A 23644-nucleotide genomic window follows, 5' to 3' on the forward strand; every position below is an offset into this window, starting at 1 on the left:
GGGGTTGTTAAGCTTGACATTCAACAGCAATCAATAAATAAAATCCGTCCAAATGTCATCAACTTTACCAACCTTTCAGAAACGAAGGCTCTTTCTATAAATCATTTTTTTATGACTCATCAGTTGGTGTTCCGTCCTTGGTTACCAAGGGGTTCATAGACCAATAAATCATAAACTAAATTATTACCTACGGACAAACATAGTTTATTTTTAGAATCCAATCAAAGATTTATCTCTTTTAATGCCCTAGAAGCCTTTATAGTTTATTAATACACTTTAATTGATGTTTACGATCCTGTCTTAGTTTTCTCATGTAGGTAATAAAAATTAAATTATATGTATATTGTAACACAGACAGACAGATATTAATATCCTGTTATTGTTTATGTATAGGTTTATAGTTACTACGCACGATATACCTATATGATGTTGGAATTATTATTATTTATTTATTTATTTAAAATATATTTTATTAATTTGTATTGTTGCTTTTGTAATGTAGAACAATCGAGGAAACGGTATGTGCTTTTAACCTTAGTACTTTGCTTTAGGGTGCAATTTTCCGAAACGTCGCCATCTTAAAATATACTTCTACATACAAAAATGTTAATTATTTTACACGTTTAGGTACAAATGTTTTTAGTTAGGTACTTACATGAAAGCTTTTAACGAATGTACAAAATAAAAAAAAATTAAATAATTTTGGTAAAAAGGGTTGGCACTTAATACCTACCTACGACTAAACTTAGAGGTGTTTTATTTGAAATCCACTTAATTTGACTTCAACTAAATATTTGAGACACGAGACACGTCAACTTGGTCCAATGATTCATCAGTATTCGTTAAAATATTTCCTCTACTGAGCGACTGTATTGTTTCATACCTATTATTTGTTTTATGATTGATTTAAACCGCGCTGCGCCAATAGTTATTTTACTAGACACTGTCATAAAACTGCGAGAGCTTGTAAAAAGAAGAAAAAAGATGAATGTAAAAGTATTAAACTTGAAAATTAGTGCACAGATTTTAACTAAATCAACTCTAAAAATCACCCTTTACTCCTGTAATTTAATAGAGAAAAGTCGTCTAGTTTCGAGTCACAGAGGGACTCTTCATCATAAACAGCGCGCAGCCGCAAGTTAGTTATTATAAAAATATATTCACAGATTTTAATGGAATCTTCTATACAGATAGACCGGTATTGACATTCAAATTATTATGACAATTTTATAGTTAGTAACTTACTTACATACGGTAACATTCCTACACATAAAAACAACACATGATTATAACCAGCAAAAAAAATTATGAGAGCACGGATTTAATTACATAGCCGATTAGATTTTCGCTCTATTTGCCGGCAAACAGCAACTGAAATGGTTTATTTATAAATCTCGTATCTCGACTCGGCACAAGGTGAGACAAGTGTTAATTAAAATAAATTCTAATTATGTGAAACCGAACAAAGCAGACAACGTCACATCCTGGCTGAAACGAGAAATTTTCATGATTACACAATTATATGAATATTCAATGGCACACAGAGAACTGGAAAACACTGTTTCCTAGATTATTTCAATGGGAAATTAACATTTTTAAGATCTTAGGTTTAAAGTATACATACCAATTTCTATCTTCTCTAAATATAAGTACATGAAATGGAACTTATAATAATTATTTAAAAAAAAAAACGAAAACACGTAATGCAACACCTAAACTGCTGAACCGATTATAATGAGATTAGAAGAAATCCTTGTAAAATACAAGGATGAACAATGTCCAACAGTTGTTCTTACCATGACAACCAACGAGGTAATCTTTAAATGTAATGTTTTATTTACCTTTTATATAAACAATTTACCTACACCTAATCAAAGTAGCGCCGTACTGTAACTGCCTTGGCCCTATTAGCCAGTCCATTTATCCTCAAACCATAGAGGCTTATCTTCCGCCATAGACCACACTAGGCTCGTTATTTTGTATTCGCGAGAACAGATTTCCGCTTGCCGATATTATTAACATTTGACCCCGAATTGGTTGAGTATTGTCCAATACTAACTGCAGAATATGCTGCTACTCATACTAATATATCATTTAAAATCGATTCGTGGATTCCTGTATCACCGTCGAGATTTCCGCAGTGGCTATTCTTTATTCCGGTCTCAAATTTTTTTTTTCGACATCGATTTATCGGAAACGATATTCACGAACGTTTGGTTCAAAAGAAACGTCTGAAGTCAATAATATTGGTCGACTTTGTAACAGGAAAACGATAATTGATTGGTCTAAACTGCGTGCTAAATGGCGCTAACATGGTCAAAATCATACACACACTGCTTCGCTGAGAGAAGTTGTCTCAAACTCAAACTGAGTTATTCAGTTGCTCTTTAACATAGCAACTGCAACTACAACAGGCAGGTGCAGGCTTGAAGTCACGACATTTAAAACCCTCGAGCCAGCAAGGCTACGCCAAACCGCAACTGACAGTTGTATGAACCTTCAAAACAATGCGAGCGGTTACAATAACAATGGGGAGGTTGCCTCGGTCAGAAGTGAATTGTGTTGACTCATTTATCTAATAGGTACCTATGTAAAACGTTTTCAATTGTAACTCTATTCATAGATTTCGTTAAATTACTTTAATGAACTACGAATTACGATGGGTGACACATGTTTTATTCTTTCCTTCATAGCGTTTGTATGGGTGTTGTCATTATTTTTAGTTGTGCTTGTTTTGCCTTAATTTATCAGTGAAAACAGAGGTATTTATAATACGTAGCTACGTACGTGCCAATTATACAGCGTACGTACTTACTTACATTCTGAAAAAAAAGTGACGAGCTAGATTATTTAATTGCGCACACCTCTATTACGCAACATGTTTACCGGCGAGCTTCATAATATACTAGTACCTACCTACGGTATAGTTATGGTAATTCGTCAGCTATGGACCATGCCGATGGCCCGTAAGGCATGTGGCGTGCCTGCACGACCGTTTCCTATGGCTAACGGCCTATTGTGAAACTTTTGGGACATCTGTTTGTGTCTGCTCATAACATTACGAAAGACGACTTAGCATTGACACGTACTTACATACGTAAATAGAATATTTACTTAGAAAGGGACTTGTCAAGTACACAGGTGTTACTATGACCTAAGCAGAAAATGTTACCTACTTACTCGTTACTTACATACTCACTTATCGCCAGTCAGTGATATGCTAAAATTTGTAAAATCAAGATACAAACAACTAACAATAAACGTCACTCGTCATAAATGTATGTACAAACTTATATAATTGTCTTCATGCAACACTTAAGGAATTGCGTAAACAACATTCTAATTGTAGTTAAAGGTTAACAAAATCGAACGTAACCTAGCTGCTAACAAAGTGACTTTTAGATTCAAATTTGTGGATAGAATTTTCATAGACTTTCTCATAATTTTAACTAGTAAACATTCTGAGTCATACTCGTAATAATTTTTATATTCTTAAAAGATACATAGACGAGTTGCCGGGACAGCTGTACTAACAGTAACACCTGCGCAGAACCAAACACTACCCTGCGTCATCTGGACAATTTGGACAGCGCAGCACTACGAGCCGTTCAATAACATTACATTCATTAAGTTAAAATATTCATAGAACACAACACTACCTATTGACGTTGGCGCCGACCACATGTGTCACTGCTTGAATGAAATTCATTTGACGCTTACTTACCGACTTTAATATAATTTTATTCGTTAAAAAAAAGTCGGTTAAAATTCTCTATCTCAATAACTACTTTATTTATTTGTATTGTCACAGTCACTTAATTAACTTTATAATGATTTCTATGTGAGTATGAAGTTCCATTGACCATTTCTAGTCTTCTTCATCAGTTCCACCTCTTCAAAGGTTACTTTTTGACTGTAAATGCTTCAATTCTAGATGAATATACCAAAATCACTATATAGTTCCTTATAATATTTGAGGAGTTCCCTCGATTTCTCTAAGATCCCATCATCAGATCCTAACTTGGTGACAATGGGACCACCTCAGAACTATCTACTTTCGAACAAAAAAAGAATTTTGAAAATCCGTCGACAATTGACGGAGTATAACTCTTTTGTGATTTCTATGTGAGTATGAAGTTCCATTGGCCATTTCTGGTCTTCTTCATCAGTTCCACCTCTTCAAAGGTTACTTTTTGACAGTAAATGCTTCAATTCTAGATGAATATACCAAAATCACTATATAGTTCCTTATAATATTTGAGGAGTTCCCTCGATTTCTCTAAGATCCCATCATCAGATCCTAACTTGGTGACAATGGGACCACCTCAGAACTATCTACTTTCGAACAAAAAAGAATTTTGAAAATCCGTCGACAATTGACGGAGTATTCGATGAACAAACATACAAAAAAAAAAAAAAAAAACATACAAACAGCCGAACATAGTACCTCCTCCTTTTTGTGAAGTCGGTAAAAATGTAGAAATAGAGTGAGTCAGCGAAAGCTTTAGTTTATGAAAAACAAAAGTATATTAATAGAGCAGCGTGTGTGTAACAATAGGTTGTTAATTAAGTGGCTTAAGAGAACAATATATAGAGCTACCAACTTCTTGTTTAATGTTATTGCATACAAAACGTGTACAATAGGTAAATACTTATGGAAAAACGATAAAATGCCACCGCTTATCACGTGGCGCGAATGGAAAAAGAGAGTATTGTGAACTCATAGGCGATACATTTATCGCAATATACAAGAATATTTGATCGAAAACCAAAGCCTACTGTGATTTTTAGTAGATATTTTAACATCATTTAGATTTGAAAAATAAGTAGCTACGAAACGGTCAAGTGCTGTGTAAGACATAATATTATTATGTACGTAAAATAAATAAAAAATGTGTTTTCGTCCGGAGAATAGTAAATAAGATCATAACTTTTAAAACATTAACATACAACACGTTGATCATTTCTTACAGTAAATAAAGCTATAAGGTACAAACAACATTCTCATTAAGCCACCATAACTTATAAACGCGCGTTACAAATCCGTAAACGTAAACCAATTTCATAGAGGTTAACGTACTACAATGAGCTAGTTTCATCGAAATTACGCACGGATTTATTAGTAAACGCAATCAGGTATTCATGGCGGTTATTTATGAAGTGTTGATGAAATAACTACGTATTAAGTATTTTCTGTAATAAAATGCTGAAAAGGCACGCATTATTGTTATAATTTGCGTAGAATAAGTGTCGGAGGGCCATGCTTCGGCACAAATGGGCCGGATCGACCGGAGTGATACCACGGTCTTGAGAAAACCGACCTGAAACAACGCTTGCGTTGCGTTTCATTGTCTAGTTAGGTTACCGGCCTAATTACCCCCTTCCCACGATGCGTGTGCTCGTTTACCGGCTTATATCCTAGTATACCTTCTCAGGTATAAGTACCTTCAACTTTGTCTGTGAATAAAATACGTAGCACCCGTTTAATTAATACAACGTGTCGGAACACTACAACAAATATGTTACTTAAACAATTATCTATCCTATTTCAATATTGTTATCGTTTTCAATGATGAAATTGTAGTTGTATTGAGCGTGTCTAAGCTAGAGTAAACCAATGTTCTATTAGCTACTGTTAAACATATTTGATTTGGACATAACGATCGCTAACGCCACGACCAGTCTGAGGCCATTGGGCAAACATTGGAAAAGTACGGTAGAGACTGGCAGTACGCGTGCACGATTCAGTGACTAGCACTTCTAACCTGCGGATATCCATAAAACAGACTTGAAAAATAAACCTTAACGCTAAAGAAATAGAAGTGTATGAAAACCTTCAAAAGGGCTTTGGTTTGTAACGTCGACTGTTATTTTTCTTGGCGATCAATTGTGCGTTGTGCGGCCAGTATCTACTTACCTATGTTGTTGTTTTTTACTGTCACGGCCATAAAAAAAGTAGATTTGAAAAAAAGAACTGTTATCTAGTTTCGTACTTCGCACGTGCACCGTAATTCGATAAATAACAGGTTTTATGTTATTTTTGAAGTACAATGCAGAATGTCTACAGAAATAGGTAATAAATTACGTATTTAATTAGTAAGTCAACAACGTGTTGCACTGCATACCTAATCAGTTCACAAATGGGAGGAGTGTTTTAAAAAACTACTGATGGTATATAAGAGCGTATTTTCGTAAATTGTAAAATAATATTAAAGTTAAAATGGTCGTAAACATCTAAATGTCTTTCTCTTTCTTAGTTCTATAAATACGTAAAAAATATCTTAAGTTTCGACTTTAGTCCTCTTGTCTCTTCTACTACTTCTAGCAAGTTCTTTTTCTTCGGTTATGTCGGTACAAGACTACTATTTTAATTTCTAAACTAATTATAGTTTAGATATTATCGTCTTAAAATATATGTGCCATTTTCACCTCATTTAAAAACCAAAAACATTAAAATAAATTATATACTTTATTTAAATCCGTTTCTTACGTTAATCGCATTAGCAGATGTTTGAAGACTATTATTTGATGAAAATAACAATTCTGAATCTATTTATAGTAAAAACATCTTGTTATGTTAACAATACAGTAAGATTTTTAGTTTTAATTCCGCTTATACATACACTAGCTTCCGCCCGCGGCTTCGCCCGCGTGAAATTAGTTTTTGTCAATCCTGGTCCTTTATGTCTAAGAGACTCTTACAGGGGCCAGCCTCACGTTGTGTACAAAAATATTTTTAAATGACCTAATTTAAAACATTTTTGTACACAACGTTTGCTGTTTTGTTATCATTTGTTAAAATGTGGAGATTGTTTGGACTCGACACTCGCGAGCAGGCCACGTACAGTTGGCCATGCGAAAAACAGTTTTTCTCTAAATGGACACCTGCTACTTTAAGTGTTTGCCCTTGCGCTTTGTTAATGGTCATTGCGAAGGCTGGTTTGAGGGGAAACTGGATTCTTTTAAACTGAAACGGTAAATCTGTAGGGATCATGGGTATGCGTGGAATCAAAACTTCTTCATCTTTAGCTATACCTGTCATTATAATTGCTCCAATAATATTGCGTCCTAGCTGCGTAATTTGCAATCGAGTCCCGTTGCATAGTCTCGGCGCTTCGAGATTTCTCATTAATAAAACTGGAACCCCAACTTTCAGTCTCAGCTTATGAGACGGCACTCCTGACAGCTCTAGTCTCAGCAGCTCTTTGAGCCGCGTGACGCTCGGCATCAATGACTTGGCGAGCTTGGGTCTGCTGAGGGGTCTCTGCAGCCCTTTGTGCAGCATGACGATCAGCGTCTAAATTATGACGGGTCTGCGTGTGCTCAAAAGTTTCAGCAGCCCTTTGAGCTGCGTGACGCTCGGCATCTAAAGTCCGACGGATCTGTGAATCCTCTTCTGATTCCAGTGATCTAGCAAGTTTAGCAGCCCGAGCTCTGCTAGAGCTATTAGCTAAATTGGACTTTCGTTTGCGAGGCATCGTAGAAAAACAAAAATGAAATGAGTCGAACAAAACAGATGTACAGATTAAGATTTATTATATTAAAAAAACCTTTAATAAGCACCTACTCGGTAAAAATGATGCGCTCATCCCACGGCGATGTCAATTAAACACATCGTCCGTCACGTTTAAATGGAAAAAAAGTAACTAAGAAATTAAATTATCAATATTTATTTACAACCAATGCATAAAAAAGTAGGAGGTTAGTAGCTTAGGTTAGTTTTACACCTACTACGACCTCTTAGATTAATTAAAAAAAGGAAATAAAAGCAAATCGGATTTTTTTAAAGTAACGGAAACTATCTTACCTACTTTTAACTATGAACTAAAAGAAATATCAAGTATGTACAAAATTAATTTACAGGACCTAATTAATAAAAAACACTTAAAAAGTTATACGAAACAAAAAAAAATAATTTTACTGGATCGAAAAATGTAATTCTCTATAGCGCAAATTTCTCTAATCGCATGCGTCCGACAACGACGTCTGCCCTCACGTGTCTGCCCGTTCGGGTAGGCATAGTTAGATTCGTGCGCTCCCCCACCACACGACAGCGCCGCGCCGTTGCCTGCCGCAGATGCCGCCACACTTCGGCGAATGTGCGCGACGACGACCGACGGCAGCGGCGGCGATGCAGAGTATTCGTTAAAAGGAATTTAAACTTCAAAAACGAACTTTTTTGTAACTTGATACACCCAAAACTTCTAAATTACATGTTCCTAGGTTCAGTGATTAAGATTTCGTATACAAAAAGTTTGGCTTTGTAGTTCCAGTTCCGAATCCGTTCCGTTCGAATTTCGGGAATTCCGTTTGTAGAAAAATTCTGCACATCCTTTGAGACCTACGTACCAAGATTCATGGTCTTATCTTCAATTCAACCCCTATTTCACCCCCAAACTGGTAAAAATTTCAAAATGCTAGAACAAACGATTTTTTGTTTCTTATGACGTGATATTTGACGAACTTGCATACTAACTTTCAACCCTTATTTCACCCCTTAACTGGTCGAAATTTCAAAAATGCTAGAACAAATGTTTAATGATTTCTTATCAAGTGCTTAAATATAAAGTTTCATGGTTTTATCTTTTAAAATTAAGAAATCCCATACAAACTTTCAACCTCTATTTCAACCCCTTCATCCCTTTTTTTCGAAATAAAAAGTAGCCTATGTTCAGGGTCTAAAGATTGTCTGTACCAAATTTCATCAAAATCGGTTGCGAGGTTTAAGCGGGAAAGCGTAACAGACAGACAGACAGACAGACAGACAGAGTTACTTTCGCATTTATAATATTAGTTGGGATACAGTATTTTTTTTTAATGCGGCGTGCAGCACGTCCCGCTGTAAAATGCACATGCAGCAGGGGTGCAACATAAAACACACACATAACATGCAATATACCACTCGACATATGTTTCGCTCCTCCACGGAGCATCCTCAGGAGGTGTTGACTCGGTGGCTCCCGCAGTTCGAAACTAAAAATCTTACTGTATTGTTAGTGTAGCATGGATTTCCGCAAAGTAACGCTTGACTCTATTCTATATATCTTGTTATGTGTTTAAAGAGAAATAAGAACAAACCTGATGAATTGTGAAATAACAAAGTTTATGGGATAAACATTTCAATTAAGGATCCATTTGTTTCGCAGAAATAGACAACGAATTAATTGACTGAACTGAAGAGTTAAAAAATTTAGTTGACTGAGGAATACTTGCGTTAAATCTTTAATTTATTCCCATCTTTTAAAATCTCCTGTGTTAATTAAGGTACAAATAAAGTCAACGATCGGACCTTTTATACATAATAATAATTAATTTATGTCCATAAGGATCCTCATAAATACTAAATTTGTCCATCCGTGAGTCCATCTTTGGCTCTCTAATCATATGCGGTTGGACTGGTATTAATGTTTATGCAAATGTTAGCGACAATGAGTTCTTTTACCTTCTTCATAATGTAATCATGGGATACAGTATTTCCTCTTGATTATACATATGGCACAAGAAAATTGATCGAGAAAAAAAATCTTGTCATTTCCGCCGTTCGATGTCCGAAAAGTTCACATGGTTCAACTCACATCAGAAGAATCTTAACGACTTATTATGGATGCTAATGATCCCGTTCCTTTCGGTCTATAGTAATTTTACAGTTATATGAACAGTTTTTTTTTTTTTTTTTTTTTGAGGGAAGAACATCATCCAATGACTTCTCCCGCCTTGGGCGAGGCGAGAGGGAGTGTCTTACTGACTAAAAACAACCTCGTTCCTATTCCTGCTTTTCGAGCCGGAGCCCCGGTAAACCCGCTAGGTAGTCCGCAGCTCCAGATCAGGCAATTATCTACCTACATTATAATTGGAGAGTCCATTTATTTGAAAATAGTGTGTATTTTACTACGTTGTATTTTTTTAATAAATTATAAACACGTATATATTTGCGTGTCAAATTGTTGTCTGAATATTTTTATTTATTTCTTTTCTATATACGACATAATAAATTAGAAGATACAGATCTTTTATTGATTTTTTATTAGCATTCGAGAACATTCCATGGCATCCTTTCGCTTTCCATAGATAACTGCGCGTGAGATATTTAAATCGAGAATGACCATAGATTTCATTTGACCTTTTAGTTTGCACGTGTCCATTACTTTGCTAAGGTCACGACATAGAAAGAGATTAATTTTAAACTATTTTGTAATATTTTTTAGGACATAAAGCAATCTATTTTAGAAGGAAGATAAATACCTAAAGAATTCTTCAATAATGAACTAAAAATAACAGATCCTGTTAGACATGCATTTCTGGTCTTAGATCTCAGATATTTAAAACATTGGAATATTTAATGTATTAAGCTTAATATGTTTGAAATTGGCTACCAAGTAATAAATCACTATCTATTGACATTTTACCGTTTTCACTGCCTACCGTGCTACGCGACAACGCCTACGACACGTTACGCGTCACACAAAACAAATCCAACGTTTGACGATTACGTTTCAAAAAATATTAGAACCTATCTGTTATTAGTTCCAAATCTGAAACTATGGTGGTGTGGTTGGCAATTAGCAACATTTTTTTTTAATGACAGAAACGGTTGGTCTTGTGACATTTGTGCGAAACAAAACTGTGTGAAACAATACGTACGTCAATTGTTTATACAAGACATAAAAAGTACCTGCGTAGTATTGAAGATGTTTTACGATTTCGTGCAATTTTGTTTCGACCGATTTTCTAGTAAATTAAACCTCCTTTGTATAGCTTTCGTGATCTATCGATAGAACCTAAGCGTAGGTAATGCTATCAAGGAATCAATGTTTTGGTATATACTGCTTTTAACTTTTCGTCTGCCTTTTGGGTACATGAGACAACAATAGAATACACATTGTGTCTCGCACTGATCAGTGCTTCAGCATACGACGGGTTAAGTAATGGCCTAACTGAAAAGACCTTATTCTAGATTAATCTTAACATACGATGCATCTGCTTCTCTGTCTAGAAGTCTATTCTCATAACTCACCAACATCCAAAAAAGAAAATAACATTAAATAAAATTTACAGACAGGTTGACTTTTAGCTAGAAAAGGTTGTTCAAATAAACACAATCGATGCGCAATCGCAGGTGTGAAATTGTTTGCGAGGGAAATAAAAATTATCGACGCCATTAACATGGTTACTGTTCATTATGTAACCCTTACTATGTATGTATTACCTAAGTTGTGTATTGTGGTCATTGACTACAATACTACAATGGTACCTACATATAAACTTGTACGTTCTTAGGATATCGACGAAGCGAAGCGACTTAAAGAGGAACTCGACTTTAAGCGTGACCGACCGTCCGATGTCCGATGTATGACCGGCCTAGGCCCGGTCGTGGACATCGGAGTGGTGCTGACTTGCAAACAATACGGACAATTGAACTCCAAAAATGACTAAGGGCTACTTCAGTCACCTACAAACACACTACGAGGTTATCAAAGAGCTAAGTCTAAGTTGTTATGGCAAAAAACAGTCAGGATGTAGATTTTCAACTTTCCGCTTTTGCAATATGGTTAAAAATCTAATAACGAGACATATATTTAAGTAGGTTGACCCACTGACGTCTGTATTTAATGTACTTATATTTTTATTCCGAGATTGCATCTAAGAGTGCAAGATCTATGTAAACGGTTGACCTCGAGACGTGCATTAGAGTGCATTAGAGCACATTAAAGCCACGCGCCGTCTGTGCATAATGCGCCAATGCACTTTATTGCATCCAGGGATGGCTAGACAGGAATTTGTACACCAACGTGGATAGTTTGCACAAACACTGCTATAGGTGGCTGCTAGGCAGCTGTGAAATTCAAGTGATAATGAGACTTTCAATGGTGAATGCAACTGCAACGATCACTTAAGACATAAATAAAACCGTATCCGATTGAAACGCGGAAGCCATAGTCAAAGCCTTTATATAAATTAATCAAAGTAAAGATACTTTTGAATTTAGAATTAGAATTCTCGGTTAGTTAGGTCACCGGTAAAGCTAAATCATCATTTCGAAATGCAGATTCGTATGGGGATGAACAAGCAAGACACTTCATCTTTACTTTAGGTGGTGTCTATATTACTTATTTATTCGCGGACTTTTTTACTATGTGTGCCAGCCCTAAGCATGTATGCATTTCAGAACAGTGGGGTGCAGTGGAATAGCGCAGCAACCAACAATATGTTTTACGTAGCGACCCTGACCGACCTCTGGCGGGACAATGTGGCTCAGTTTCGCGGTTATGTCTTATTCATCTGTACTTGTATTATTCACGCTTCTACGAACAAAGTTCATAGATTTTTTAACTTGCATAATAACCATATTTTCCGGTGATTCGTCAAATTATTGCAAATTGAGTCGTAGTTTCCTTCTACGGTTTCCCAAAAGACTGACGACCGCAGAGCTATGTGGAATTAAATATGAACAATACACGTAAAATCTAACCCCTTGACCCGGACATATCTTAGTTAAATAGTTAATATTCTCAGTTAAATGAGTGACATGGAAATACCATAAATGTCTCGGAAAATCATTCATTGTCTTCATTGAGATACCATATTATGAAAAATTTTGTAGGTTTCGGAAATTTCGGTGTTGGTTTCAGTTGAAATACAATATACACAATATTACCAATTTAGATTGTTTGTATTCATCTAAACTTAATTGTATTCTAACAAATTGTAGATACTGTTGGCAGGAAAGGACTGGTGGAATTCTTTAGGTAACATCGTGCCATTAAAAAAAGCTTTTTGAGGTGCTACAAGTGCCATCAAAATAATAATTTAAAGTTATTTGTACTTCGTTAAGCAAAATTCATACTGAACTGGAGTCATTTGTGTAACACCGAATCTTTAATGTTATTCTTATATGAAAATAGTGACAGGCACAGGACAGATTTTGTGATCAATTGACGTGCCCAAAATATTGTACTGCGTGCCATCAATGGCATGCGTACCAATGGTTCACCACCCCTGCTCTCTGCAGTCGATCGATGCAAAATCAAGTAACCAACGCGACAAGGTTAAAAAAATGCATTAATTCCCAATGCGTCAGTACTTAGGTACCTAGGTACCCTGGAAATCCTTAACCTTAACCTAAGACGTCATCTTAAAAAATCTAGATCATTCTACGTAGTACTTATGTTATTGACAAGATATAAGTACTTGCATCGACATAAGGAAACGTGTTAACTAAACAAAACTGTTGACATTCAGGCTATTGACTCGCTGAAAGCGTATCATCACCAAACCTCGTGCTATTTAGATTGCATCGTCACTTTATATGATCACTGTTTTATTCACAATCACAAATCATATCACTTGATGCTCTATTTATATCGTTTTGTATCAATTTCAATAAAACTCTTCGGCGCCCACGCTTCTGCGGCGTGTTGGATATTACACCATGGACCGCTGTGCTACCTTTGCAAGTCTGTTACAGCTACACCTACGTACATATAGTGCAATATGTATTTATTATTTACCCACGTCTGTATCAAATTTTATTACAATTAATATAAAGTAAATATGATCACTATGTGCGTAATGAATCAATAAGATAACTGTTTATGTATTTTTTGTGGGTTTTTATACCTATACTATGGTCTGTTCCAACTGCGATCTTCAATCCAACTGTTGAACATTGAGATAAATCCTCTTATGTAGAGGAAGAGATATTAGATTGTTGTTTTATACATATAGAGCAGTTCGATCTGGGTATCTGTTGGTAAAATATCTGGGGGCACGGTAGTGCCCCCGCCAAGACGAGCCAAGCGAAGCGCAAGCGCAAGGGCACTACCTACCTTTTCTCGAAGCGCTTCGTCGTATTTTTGAACCTTCATAACTTGAGTTTGGGTTATACCAGATAAACAAAATTTTCAGGATATAATGTCAGTGGTAGACTTAATAAACCTCTAAAGTTTCAATTGCATAGCTCTTATACTTTAGATTTTATTGATATCTAAAATACCCCGATTTCGTCACTCACTCACTCACTCACTCACTGATGATCAACAAAATTCTTAAGGTACTTCCTGAAGTCCTAGAAAACTGAAATTTGGTATGTAAGCTAGTATTAGTACCCAAACAACAAAAAAATCCTAAAACTTGGAACTTTTACCCCCCAACCCCTTAAACTAGGGGTGAAAGTTTGTTCGAGACTTCCGCAACTTTTGACGCTAGAGGTCTGAATGCGGCCGCGGAGGGGTTTAATTGTTAGTAGTTTAGTAGGTAAAGGTTTAGATACTAGTGTTTTAATTTTCATTGATAAAAAGTATTAGGATTACGTTTGCAATTTTCTTATAAATTTAGTAGTTTAGTAGGTGAAGGTTTAGTTAGGTACTAGTGTTTTAATTTTCATTGATAAAAAGTATTAGCATTACGTTTGCAATTTTCTCACAAATTTAATTAACAAATTCGACTGCACGGTTGGTGCGGTGGCTGGGCAACTGGCTGCCGCGCAACGGGTAGCGGGTTCGATTCCCGCACGGAGCAACTCTTTGTGTGATCCATAAATTGTTGTTTCGGGTCTGGGTGTCATGTGTATGTGAACTTGTATGTTTGTAAACGCACCCACGACACAGGAGAAAATCCTAGTGTGGGGCAACGTTTTTTTAAAAAAAGAGTTTTTACGCTATAATCTCGTAGGCGTGCAAACCTTGGACGTAACTGGCGAGTCGGCCGCACGGACTTTTTGCTATTCGTCATATGGGCTTGAGCTTAAAAATCTATTCAATCTTCTAAACTCTTTCCGTGCGGCCAACTCGCCAGTTACGTCCAAGGTTTACACGCCTACGAGATTATAGCGTAAAAACTCTGCTACGCGCTACGAACTACGCAGTACGAGCTATGGCTGTAGAATTTCCCCGTAACTTGAGTGTGAAATTAGGGCTTATCGATTTAGGTCTGGGCATGTAGGGTTAGAAACTTGGCTCTACACGGGATCTGATTACTTTTTGACAGTGCGAGCTATATGGTCTCGTCTTGGCAACATTTAACATGAAATGTTTTTGTGGGATTGACATTACAATTCCAAAATGGTTTGAATAATCATTTTCGAAGTTGAATCGCGATGTTATACAAACTTAAAGAATATATTAGCAAGCTCTATTAGTATCTATCACTCCGCAGGTTTTAAATATTTTAGGTAGTTTAATAAAACTAAGTAAGTTACGTTTTAGGCTATGTAGCCACACGAAAAATAATTTTACGAATAACAGAAGGCCTTTGGAGACAGACATTTTTTAAATTTAACTTTAGACACGTAAGGTTTATCGATCTCCTGCCTTCTGTCAGCACATACAACGTGTCTTAGATAACTTAAAACATGTGTTCAGAGATAATGGTAATAGTTTTTTAGATTACTAAAGGACTATCGGACATTAATGACATCTACCATTAGATTCCTCTCATAGAATGTACTAAGTATCATCAATATCAAGAGAAAGTCGGTTTATACCATTGCTCACTTCATTAAAGTTTCTCTTATAAGATTAATAACTAAGGTTAGTGTATCAGTTTGTCCGTATCTTGGTTAAATATTAACTGTTGTATAGTTAACTTTACTGTTATGTAACTGGTGGGTGTGTTATCAAGAACGCGATCCACATTCCTATTTTAACGATTTATGTATACCTAACGGACTTTTTGTAGTTGTTTTTAAAATGTAAGTTGCATGATTTTTTTTTTTTTGAGTATTTGTTAACTACGAGATTTTTTTTATATTCTTATGGAAATCGTAAGCATTTATTTTCAAAATACAACGAAATCTAACCAGACTTAGATTTAAAGATTAACGCGAAGAACGCTAAATTCTTCAAAATATTAAAATACCATTTTTTTGTTGTCAAATCACTGAGGGTCAGGGGTCTTATAACAGAAATTGAGTACCTAGTGCTCCGCCCACCATTATTTGAATACATTTGTTTACATAACACGGAGACGGTACTTGCGTACTAACGCACCGAGGTCCGTCACCTAGCCACATTAGCACTCTCCCACACTTTCTCAACTTTCATTGTCATCCATTGAGCATTAAACCCATTGTCCCACGTCACACAAAAATAAAACCTACTACAATTACAAATTAAGTTCATATTTCCATGACAGAATTAGATATTTAAGCTACTACGTACGTAAGAGTCGCAACAAAACTTCACCTTCAAGTAGAGTGCGTCATAATTACAATGTTTTTAATGAAGGCTCCATCAATTACCCATCTGAGTATATCAATTTAAATAACGATTGTTTAGCATCTAAAACGACTTAATTTAAAGTCATTAAGAGTCATTAGGACAATGCACGGTAATTATATGACATGAAATGTTGGTGGCCTACGTCACGTCTTAGAGTTAGAGTTGTCGTGCGCGTGCGCCGTGGCCGCGGTCGTGCTTGCCTGGATAACTGCCGTCATTTGTTTTGTTTGCCCGACACTATACTATACACTATTACACGTCTTCCTTCCCCTTACGTCATCACCTAAGGACAATCATAGTGACGTCATCCTTTCAGCCTTACTTTTCATGACTAATCCTAGTTTTACGTGGTTTTCGTGCGTAGAAATTGGCCTTTTATGACACACAAGACTTAGTTCTCACGCAATGTTTATGTATCAATAGGAAGCTGATAAAAATGTTTGAATAATTTCGAAGATATTTTTATAGTTTAATTTATTTTACGTTTTAGGGGCCTAACGTACGATATTGGAAACTGATGAATCTTATAAGCTATTTTACTATTTCATGCATATTTAGGTAAGATCGATACCAATAAGATTATAAAGTCTACTTATTTAGATACGTACACGTACATACACCTACGCAAACTAACATTTCAACTTATCCATGTACATATTATGTACTAACCTATCCACATAAATAAGTACAGCGATTTGTTTTTCTCACGTAGAAAATATATTCCTGTGATGTGAGAAAACTGAACTGAAATAAAAATGAACGGGCCGAGGGAAATATTAAAATAAGTATGGTGTATACTATGTATACGTATAAATAAAACAGACATACATAATTTATGTCAAGATATCTAGGCATAATAGGATTTGTGGCGCCAAGATTTTTTTATACGTATCTCTGGTCCATAGATCTGTTTGTAAGATGAATACTAAGTATCTATATGCTGTTTAGGTGCATGTATAAAAAAACTATATTCTAAATAATATAGCTATACTAGATCGCATTTAGTACAATAGGGATGGTGACGGGATATAAAAATTTAAAAAATATATACGATTAGGATTGGTTCTTTCAAATATTTTGTCTTTCAGTTAGTTAATGAAAAAATATTAGAAACATGTTTTTTTATTTTGTCTTTATGTATTTAGCAGTGGGAGAAAATACGTAATTTCATGTATAAAACGTACCTAGAAGTGACATATTTCAAATAAATATACCTTCGAAAGTATTTGTTTCCGGAAGAAAATTTAAAATACGTGTCTAATATTTTAAAATAATCTACTAGACGATGATAAAAAAATAGACATCTATCCTATTAACTTACGTTGGAACGTTGCAACTCAAAGTTAAACTATTTCAACAAATGACATAAAATGATTGGAGACTCGTTTGCCATTCAAGAAAAAAAAGACATAAAATGACAGTTATTTAATTACTGATAGATTTTCAGTTGGATGTCCGGGTGAAACAAAGTTTAATTGCAAATTATAGATTTTTAAAAAACTTTTGGCAAAATGCCCACTTCTTATTTTAATCTGACTAGTAAGTCATAATTATCGAAAAGACGATGTATCAAATATAATATGAACTCATTTTGGCTACAATTTTAAGATATAATTCGATGTTATATTTTGACTGAGATAAAATAAAATAAACTATATGTTGTTGCAACTACGTAGGTACAGTTGTAGATCACGTACCTACATTGTTTTGAATGGCTCCGTGCAAGTTTTGCATAGGTAGGTACCTACCATGTGAATCTAACTGCAGCCTCAAACAATAACGTTACGATTTTTTATTTATAAAAACAGAATGACACAATTTTTGTCGTGGTAAATCAGAAATCTGGTTTTATTCCAATATTGCACTATTAAACGGTTCCTTTTTCACATAATATGTGTTCTAGGCGATTCAAGATTTTTTCTATGTGGTCAGGATTAAACAAAACAAATTATCAATCGACTAGGTACAATGAGGTGTTAGTATTTTAAACTTATAATGAACACACGTCCTTGACACGAATATTAAAAACGTTTTGAAGATTCGCAATTTAACGCTAGAACGAGAGGTTCCTATAAAATAATATTCGTTGTCTAGTTACCAAATACAAAATACGAGAAACACATTCGGTATACGCGCGACTAAAGATCGATCACGACATGCATCTATCTCGCAGTTCGATAAATCAATGCATTTCAGTTTTGAGAAAATCAGAGACGCTAGGAAAACTCGGCAGCGCGGCGTGCGCGCGGGTAGCGGGCGGTGCGCAGCGCCTACGTCACGAGAAAGCCGAGGTCTCTATAAAACAGACGGCGTCCCTCCCACTTACATCACACGCTGGCTAGCAGCTGCCCACAGCTCACGCTCGTCGCTCGCTACCCGCGCTCCAATTGTTCTATCGCTCACTCGTGTTTGCGCCTTCTACGCACACACTCGTACGCCATGACCGTCACCAGCAAGATGAACAGTGTCTCCCGCCAGTCGGTGCTGAGTCGCCTCGGCCCTGGCGGGCTACTCTACGCTGCCAATAAGATTTTAGCGGTACGTGTCACCGAAATGTGTTCAGTGAAAATTTTGTGTGAAAGTGAATACCCCAAAGTGTTCTATGGTGTGTGACCAGGTGTTTAAACGAGTGTTTTTCGTTGTTCTCAGGTCGCAGTGCCTGGTAAAGAGGAGGAACGCTGGCGCAGCAAAGATGAAGGTGCGCTGTTCAAACGTTGGCGGCGCACCCCGTCTACTGTCGAAGCACCCGCCTCCACTCCGGCACCCGCTACACCCACCCCTCAACCCTCGGAGCTACTCAAATTCTTAGCTATTGTAAGTAATCACTTTTTATTACATTTAATTATATTTTCAATTTTATTTCATTATAATTTTATTTTTCAAAAAAAAAAATTGAAACAAAATTAAATAAAAAATGTAGTCTAGTAATGTTAAAGTTTAAATCTTATTAGAACTACCAAAAAGTTATTAATAACAAAAGGTCTAACTGGAATTAGTTATTAATCGTAACATTTCTTTTGTTATAGAATGCATTGGAATTATCAGCACCCGCATCTGATGCGTTGCTGAAGTCTCGCTCGTCGGAGTGGTTCCAGCTAGCTGGCCACCCCGGCTCCCTGGCGCCCGCAGGCCCGGGCACCGTATGGAAGCGCCGCGCCGCTGGCGACCACCCCGCACACAACCCCGAGCGGGACGCATATGAAGCCCTCGCTGCCTGCCCCCACATGCGCTCTGCTATCCCGCGCTACTACCGTGAACTGGAATATGGTGGTGAACGTTTCATTGAACTGCAAGACTTACTCCACGGCTTCAGAGACCCTCATGTTATGGATGTCAAGATGGGCACCCGCACCTTCCTTGAAGATGAAGTGAGCAACGCTCGTGCTCGTACGGACTTGTACGAGAAGATGGTGCGTTTGGACCCCAAAGCTCCCACCGAAGCTGAGCATGCGGCTCGCGCTGTGACCAAACTACGTTACATGCAGTTCCGTGAACAGCGATCCTCTTCCGCCGAGCAAGGATTCAGGATTGAAGCTGTGAAGGTCCCAGGAGAGCCTCCCCTCACTGACCTACAAAAAATTCGCGAACCTCACCAAATCGCCAACACCGTTGCAAGGTTCCTGGGCAACAATGAAAAGGCGCGCCGTGCTATCATCGCCCGCCTTCGTGAAATCAGAGACCTTTTTGAAAATTCCGATTTCTTCAAAACTCATGAAATCGTCGGCAGCAGTATATTCATCATTTACGATGATGAACGTGTTGGAGCCTGGCTGATCGACTTTGCTAAGACTAGGAGTGTACCGGAAGGTCTACAGGTAGACCACCGTGCAGAGTGGCAACAAGGAAATCACGAAGAAGGTTTCCTTTATGGTTTGGATAGACTTATAGACACTATAGAAAGGGCAAAACTTCCGACGCCGGGCGACGAAGCAGCGACGGAACCGGATGTATCACGTTGAACACAGTCTGGCGAGAGACCCTGGACTCGCCCCTCGGTCGTTGTCACCGTTCGCCTGGCCTTGCGCCCCGTACCGCTCCACTAGCGCCCGACTTGACGCACGGAGAGATGTATCATAAAAACTATGTATATTTTGCATATGAAAGAGAATTGCGATTAATCGCTTGTTTCGATCTAGTCCTTAATTATTTAAATAAACTCGTCATGATTATTTTATAAAACTTGTTTCTTTTTTCTAACCTTTTGGCACACCTAGCTGAATGTGTAGGCAGTATCATACCCAGAGGTACTTACATTTGAAAAATTCTGGTAGTCAACAAAATATTCAAATGTGAATGTAGAGAGACGCATCACGCTACAGCAGGTGTTACATTACAATAGATTATTCAATGCCCCGGATGAAAAATGATACTGAATGATTTGGTCCCTAAAACTTATGTTCAAAGTTACATTATGTAGTACAGTACTTTCGAAGTAACAAAGATTTAAAAATATTGGGGCTACGCTACACTTTTTGAATAATAAACCGTGGGAAAAAACAGGAAACACACGATACCTAAGTATTGTTATTTAATTTAGGCGATCTGGTTATTTTTTGCTAAGGTATCTAGTTTCTGAGATAGGTAGGTATTGTCGATTTTAAGAATAACATAAAAACATTTTGTCCATTTCTGTCTCATCAGGGGGTGCAAATACACCGCTCTGCGCCCTGTTGCTGGCAGTCACAGTTACTCGGGTTCGATTCCCGGACCAAAGTCGAAATAGAAAATTAAGATAAAATTTAACCGAACTTCAACACATCAAAGTCGTAACTGAAAGTATTTAATATACTGACCTAATTAACAAATTCGTAGTTAAATACAAATCACCCCCAGGGGGTGGGTGCGTTGTGTGACGTGTGTAAGACTTCGTATAAAAAAGTATTATAGCCGTGTATTTTCTGACACACAACGCCATCTCTTGGTCATAAAGCGAACTTCAATGTGAGCTGAATATTTTAATTTATAGAGCCAATAAGTGGATAATTTATCTGTATACCGTTTACTGTTGTAGGAAAACAATGTTCCAGTAGGTGTGTTACCTACAATTTTATTACTTTTTTACACTACGCATTAAATATAAACCCGACATCCATTAGCAATATTGTTACGCAGATAAATTACATGAGAACTATCCACACTATTTAGCAAATATCAGAATAATCACTAAAAGTTTGCCTGAGATTTTCGGTTCGATCCCTGAATCAATTATTTATTTAGGTAAAGCCCTCACCATGGATGTCTTTAGGGTAAGACGTTTGTAGATAGGCGATAGCTATGGGCCCGAAAGTAGGAACTTTCGGAAAGAGGAATAGTTTTTTTTTGAGAGGGGACTCTGACTAACTAAAAACCCCGTTCCTACTCCTGCTTTTCGGAGCCCCGGTAACCCATTAGGTAGTTCGCAGCTCCGGAGAGGCAGAGCTGTACTGGAACCTAGGACAAGTTTAGTAAGTACTCTATTTAAAAATCATTTATCAGCCACGAGACATTCACTGCTGAATATAGACCTCCCTCTAGATACCGATCGATTTCTTCCTCCCCTGCCCATAAAAGAGAAAATATATCATTACAAGTACGTATGTTGTAAGTGTACCTATAGGAGGGATCGATAATTTGGTTATTTATTGGCCCAGACGTCTAATTTTTGAGATTATATGACCTTGCTTGCTTGGGTTCGATACCCGAGGGGAACAAACATTATTTCTCATCAACGTCACGCCTTTTATCCCCGAAGGGGTAGGCAGAGTTGCACATTACGGCATGTAATGCCGCTATACAATGTACACCCACTTTTTATAAGTCCCATGTAATAGGGGGTGAGCCTATTGCTATATATTGGGTTAATTGGGTACTTTTCCAGACTCCGTGCTACTACTGAGAAATTTTCGAAAAACCGAAAAAAGCCCAGCAGCACTTTACCCGACCCGGGCATTTATTTCTTGAAAAATGCCTCAGCATTTTCAGTACGTCTAGATCTGTGGAGCTTTTTTTTTTTTTTTTTTTTTTTTTTGAGGGGGGAAAGTCATCCAATGACTTCTCCCGCCTTGGGTGAGGCGGGAGGGAGTGTCAGACTCTTACTGACTAAAAACCACCCCGTTCCTTCTCCTGCTTTGAGCCGGAGCCCCGGTAACCTTTTACGTTGTCCGCAGCTCCGGATCAGGCATCAGCCCTACTGGGCCCCATCTGTGGTGGTCTGGCTCTTTGAGGCGCGCGCGGAACGCGACGCGCCGTACGCACGGGTCTGGTTCTGGTCGGGCGGCGAGCTACCCTTGCTCGCCGTCCGCAGACCCGCACTTACGGTGGCCGGAGATCGTCACGCGATCCCCGACGCCCGGAGTGTCTTCTGCGGCGGCTGGAGCGTGAGGAGGATCGTTCCCTCAAGCGCTGCGCCTCCTCCTTAGTTAACATAACTGCTTCGCAGAAGGAGGAGACGGCGTCCCATTCCCCCTCGCTCCGCACCATGGCCTGAACCAAAGCCGGACGCGAGAGGTCACCGTCGCCGATCACATCCCTAAGGACACGGCGGTGCTCAGCCCATGCAGGGCACACCGCTACTGTATGCTCCACCGTGTCCTCCGGGTGGTCCACGCAATGCCGACACCCGGGCGTTTCCTCCCGCCGAATCCGAAACAGGAACCTACCGAAACTTCCGTGTCCGGTAAGCACCTGCGTCAGGCGGTAGGTGAGGACGCCGTGACGCCTCTCTAGCCACTCCTCAAAGAGGGGTCTTACCGCTGCTATAACAGCGAGCCCAGCCCTCGGTTGCGACAGTCGTTGCTTCCATTCCGCCATGAGATCTCGCCGGAGCTCATCCCGCCACGCACTAATCTGGCGCGGCAGTGGAGTTTCGCCCCGGCGATGCGCCTCCGCACGTAGGCTGTATACGTGCGCAAGCACTTTCGCCTCCAGATCCCACGGCGGTGATCCCGCAAGGAGGTTAGCCGCCTCCCCGGAGATCGTGCGGTATCCACGGATCATCCGAATGGCCATGACCCTCTGGGATGAAACCAGCGCACGAGCTGGTCGTCGCCGTAGATTTGGCGCCCACACCGGGGCCCCATAGAGGGCCATGGACCGCACAATCCCCGCGTAAGATCTGTGGAGCTTGCTTCCTATTTGATGAAACATGAAAAAAATACGTGTTTCTTAATTATTTAGAACTGCTACTGCCATCTAACGGCTACATTACATACCAATTTCCGATGTAAGATTTATAAGAGCTATTTTGATACAGGCGTTGTATTGATGATTGTGATACGTCGTTTGGAAGAAAAATGTAACCTTAATTTGGATAACAATGTGTTTTTCCATAGGGTGGTAAGTAAACCTCAAGCTGAGCCTGCTGATGTACAGATCCAACATTCAAGGAGTATGGTAGGTATTAAGCACAACCTGGACATAACGATGACGATTCAAATAAAATAAAGTAA

At 38.0% G+C, this 23644-nt stretch overlaps 1 protein-coding gene across 5 annotated transcripts in view; it reads left to right on the forward strand.

Annotated features, from left to right (window-relative positions):
* LOC118266803 (inositol-trisphosphate 3-kinase homolog) overlaps positions 1-20396 on the forward strand; it is a 114899-nt gene extending 94503 nt beyond the window's left edge. For 4 of the 5 annotated variants that reach the window (XM_035580374.2, XM_035580377.2, XM_050703106.1 and 1 more), the window contains 2 exons: positions 18867-19031; positions 19244-20396. In XM_035580374.2, the coding sequence (XP_035436267.1) occupies positions 18867-19031; positions 19244-20176 (1098 nt within the window). In that variant the 3' untranslated portion in view covers positions 20177-20396. Of the gene's footprint in view, positions 1-18530; positions 18756-18866; positions 19032-19243 lie in introns of those variants that run through there. The other variant, XM_035580378.2, reaches the window with a different exon arrangement.
* The last annotated feature ends 3248 nt before the right edge of the window (positions 20397-23644 follow it).

The sequence above is a fragment of the Spodoptera frugiperda genome, chromosome 23 (assembly GCF_023101765.2).
Source record: "Spodoptera frugiperda isolate SF20-4 chromosome 23, AGI-APGP_CSIRO_Sfru_2.0, whole genome shotgun sequence".
In the NCBI taxonomy this organism is placed as follows: Eukaryota; Metazoa; Arthropoda; class Insecta; order Lepidoptera; family Noctuidae; genus Spodoptera; species Spodoptera frugiperda.